Consider the following 3,932-nt stretch of genomic DNA (forward strand, 5'->3'; position numbering starts at 1 on the left):
ACCAGCTGGCTAGACAGGTCTTTTCCAACCAGCTGGTGTTGCTACTTCAGGCTGATGACGAGCAATGACTCAGAAACATGTCCCTGAATGCAGACTAAAGCTGGGTGGAGAAGCTTGTCTCCCCTTCACAAACGTAAGGACACAGGAAATGTGTCAAGGCCAACAGGAAGCGGTCTAGCTTCCTAGGGCTAAACAGCAGCAGTATGATTCCCTTAATGGGTCTGTCACTTTAAATTGACAGTAAACAACTGTTTTATTATTATTATCATTTGGAAAAAAGAAAAAAAAAACAATATTCAACTAATTATCACAGCATACTATTCTTTTCTACTCTTGGCACAAAGCCCGAAATTTTTGGGGAGTGTGAGTGGGGCAGTCAATTAGATTGACTCCAGTACACAACTGGTACCTAATTTATTGACTCCGAAAGAATGAAAGGTAAAGCCGACCTTGGTGGAATTTGAACTCAGACAAAATACAGCTAAGCATTCTGCACGGTCTGCTAACATTTCTGCCAGCTCGCTGCCTTTAATTTTCTATATAACCAAAACATATTTTCTTTATTGCCCACAGGCAGCTAAACACAAAAGGGACAAGCAGGGACGACCAAAGGGATTAAGTCAATTACATCAACCCCAGTGCGTAACTGGTACTTATTTAATTGACTGAAAGGATGACAGGCAAAGTAGACCTCAGCGGAATTTGAACTCAGAATGTAGACAGACGAAATACTAAGCATTTTACCCGGCGTGCTAACAATTCTGCCAGCTCGCAGAATCTTACTCCAGTTATAGGTCTTAAGAAGAGAGAAGGGGAAAGTCTTATAAGGAAGGATAACTGCTTTCTTTGCATATTCCTGTTGAAATACATTGCCTTTCACCATTCATCAGCATTATTTACATCCGCTTTCCATGCTGGCATGGGTTAGATGGTTTGACAGGAGCTGGCCAGCCAGAGGGCTGCATCCGATTCCAATGTCTGCTTTGGCAGGGTTTCTACAGCTTGATGCCCTTCCTAATGCCAACCACTTTACAGAGTGTACTAAGTGCTTCTTACATGGCACCAGCATCTGGGGTCACCAAGTACCTTGCAAGTCAAAGGCCTCTTAGCTGAGAGAGCGAGTGGAACCAAGAGAAGTGGCTGTGTGCCAGACAAAAGGCTAGAGTGTGACAGAGACAGTTGTCTGACTGTAGAGGAGACGTTTAGCTACCCCAGTAGAACTGATTTTGAAAATGAAGAATTTAGTAAAATAACTCTGAAGTTAAACTGGTGTTTGGAACATTAACATGAAATTTGATGGAAGGTTTTAAATTAAGATCACTTTAAAACAAAGTTTGTTTCACAGAAGCATTAAGGGTGTGTGTGTGGGTGTATCTTTAGAGAGGTTGGTATCAAGAGAGTTAAATTTGCAATTTGGACCAGGTGGAGATAGCATTAATCAGGTGTTCCTACATAATTCCAGATACTGAGAAGACATGGGTCATTGACTACATGGTCACGCATAATTCAAAACACACAGAAGCAAATATGATTAAGTGATATTTGTGAAAATAAACAAATAAAACCTGAAAACTCACCCTAAATCTGTCATACCTTGGAAGAACTCATCTCTTGTAAACTCACATTGCGTTTCTGCTTTAAATTTCCAGGCAATTATCAAGACTATTCTGGATTCTGGATTTAAGCCAAGATCTTCAAGAAAGCGATAAACGCCATCAGCCATCATCTTATCCGACTCATAAGGATCTGAAAATTTGTTGAAATAAAAAATTTTAGCTGTGGTTTTTTTTATTAAAAGATTAAAAAAAAAAAAAAAAATGGAATAGGCGCAGGAGTGGCTGTGTGGTAAGTAACTTGCTTACCAACCACATGGTTCTGGGTTCAGTCCCACTGCGTGGCACCTTGGGCAAGTGTCTTCTACTATAGCCTTGGGCCGACCAAAGCCTTGTGAGTGGATTTGGTAGACGGAAACTGAAAGAAGCCCGTCGTATATATATGTATGTGTGTGTCTGTGTTTGTCCCCCCAGCTTCGCTTGATGACCGATACTGGTGTGTTTGCGTCCCCGAAACTTGGCGGTTTAACAAATAGAGACCGATAGAATAAGTACTAGGCTTACAAAGAATAAGTCCTGGGGTCGAGTTTCTCGACTAAAGGCGGTGCCCCAGTATGGCCGCAGTCAAATGACTGAAACAAGTAAAAGAGTAAAGAGTAATACAAAACATCAGGTTTTTTTTTGTTGTGTTGAATGTCTTTTGAGTGGGTATTGGAAACTAAAAGAAGCCCAACATGTATGTGTGAGAGAGAATTAATGTGTTGTCTTGACATTTTCTGATAGTTGTAAATAAGTGTCACCACCATGCAGTCATATTTTCCGTTTCAAATTTTCCATGGGAACACGCTTGGCCAAGGGAAAATTTAACCTTGCTTCGAAAGAGGTGAGAGTTAGTGACAGGAAGGGCATGAGGCCATAGAAAAGTGGACTTTGATTCTTTGGCACCAACTCGTCTGAGACCAACTCTGGAAGTTTGTATCACAGAATCAATCCTGGTTCTGTGATACAAACTTGCCGTTTTAAAATGATTGAAATCAAAACATTCCGTCAAAATTTCAAGTCAATTTTTATTACTAACATCAGTTGAATAATGATAGTTATTTTACTAAATTCTACAATATTCTCAAAATTTTTTGAAACAAAACCTGTTTATTTTGAGAGAAATATGGTAACAAGAGTGTTAAAATATGAATGACTGAGACAAATTTTACTCCTTGATACACGATGACAGTAGCAACATAAATCTGACCATAGCTGATACCACTGACTAAACTGGCACAAATAACATGAACATTAAAATTAATAAGTTCCTGGAACTCTTAGTCACTGTTTCTAAGAAGAATATTTTTGTTAAGGATTTCTGTTCTACTGAAAATTTGGCTTCAGACTGGTACCACCAAGAGATTTATATTTCAAGGATTTTAAAAAGATTTTCACAGTTCCAAATTACAAAATTTTGACAATCAGTAGATTGTCCCAAAGAAAAGTGATCAGGAATTTTTCTTCCCTCTCGCCCACATAAAACTGGAAGCTTCTGCATAAAGTGAAAGACTTAAATTATATCAGTTAAAAAAAAAATTGAGTGAAACAAGAAAAGAGATTTATTGCTATGAGAGGAAGGTAGTAAAAGAAAGAACAGCGCTAAGTTGGAAGAATGGTGGGGACACAAGAGAGGAGAAAGGATAGAATAATGTCAGGGATCAGTGGGGAGGGTAGAGTGGTAAGAGCAATGGGGGTGAGTTGAGTAGATATACCCATAGATGGTGTGGGTTGGTCCACTTCCGTGTCTACATGGGTTGGACAGGTTGTTAAGATCTAAGTGAGGATCTTATTGGAGTTACATAAGTTTGCTGTTGAGAGAGGAGGAGAGAGAGAGAAACAGAGACAATTACAGAAGGGTGTAGCAGGAGGGAAAGGGAAAAAAAGTGTCGAGAGAAAGCAGAGAGATAGAGATGGTGGGATGGGTTGAGTGGAGGAGATGCAGTGCCACTGTTGAATATGGGTGGGCAGAGTGATGTGTGAAGGAGAGGAGGTGATGAGGGGGAGGAGCAGAATGCATCAACATCATCATCATCATTGTTGTTTCAACGTCCACTTTTCTGTTTTCATGGGTCAGATGGAATTTGCTGAGGTAGATTTTCTGCAGCTGGATACCCTTCCTGTCACCAACACTCAATTCCCAAATAAAGGCAATCTTTCCCTATGGCTAGGCATGTTTCCATAGAAGATTGGAAATGAACGACACTGCTTGTATAACGGTGGCACTCATTTACAACTATCACATGATATCATATTAGTGTGTCCATCATTGTCGATGATGGCCAAGGACATCACATGGGAGAAGACACACACACACACACACACACACACACACACACA

The 3,932-nt window shown here is 40.1% G+C and overlaps 1 protein-coding gene across 1 annotated transcript in view; it reads right to left on the reverse strand.

The window, feature by feature from the left end:
- The window catches only part of LOC106875760 (DCN1-like protein 1), a 29,301-nt gene that overhangs the window by 5,986 nt on the left and 19,383 nt on the right, over positions 1 to 3,932 (reverse strand). The window contains exon 3 of the mRNA XM_014924020.2: positions 1,578 to 1,746. Within this exon, the coding sequence (XP_014779506.1) occupies positions 1,578 to 1,746 (169 nt within the window). The remainder of the gene's footprint in view (positions 1 to 1,577; positions 1,747 to 3,932) is intronic.

Source organism: Octopus bimaculoides, chromosome 8, assembly GCF_001194135.2.
Source record: "Octopus bimaculoides isolate UCB-OBI-ISO-001 chromosome 8, ASM119413v2, whole genome shotgun sequence".
NCBI classification, from domain to species: domain Eukaryota; kingdom Metazoa; phylum Mollusca; class Cephalopoda; order Octopoda; family Octopodidae; genus Octopus; species Octopus bimaculoides.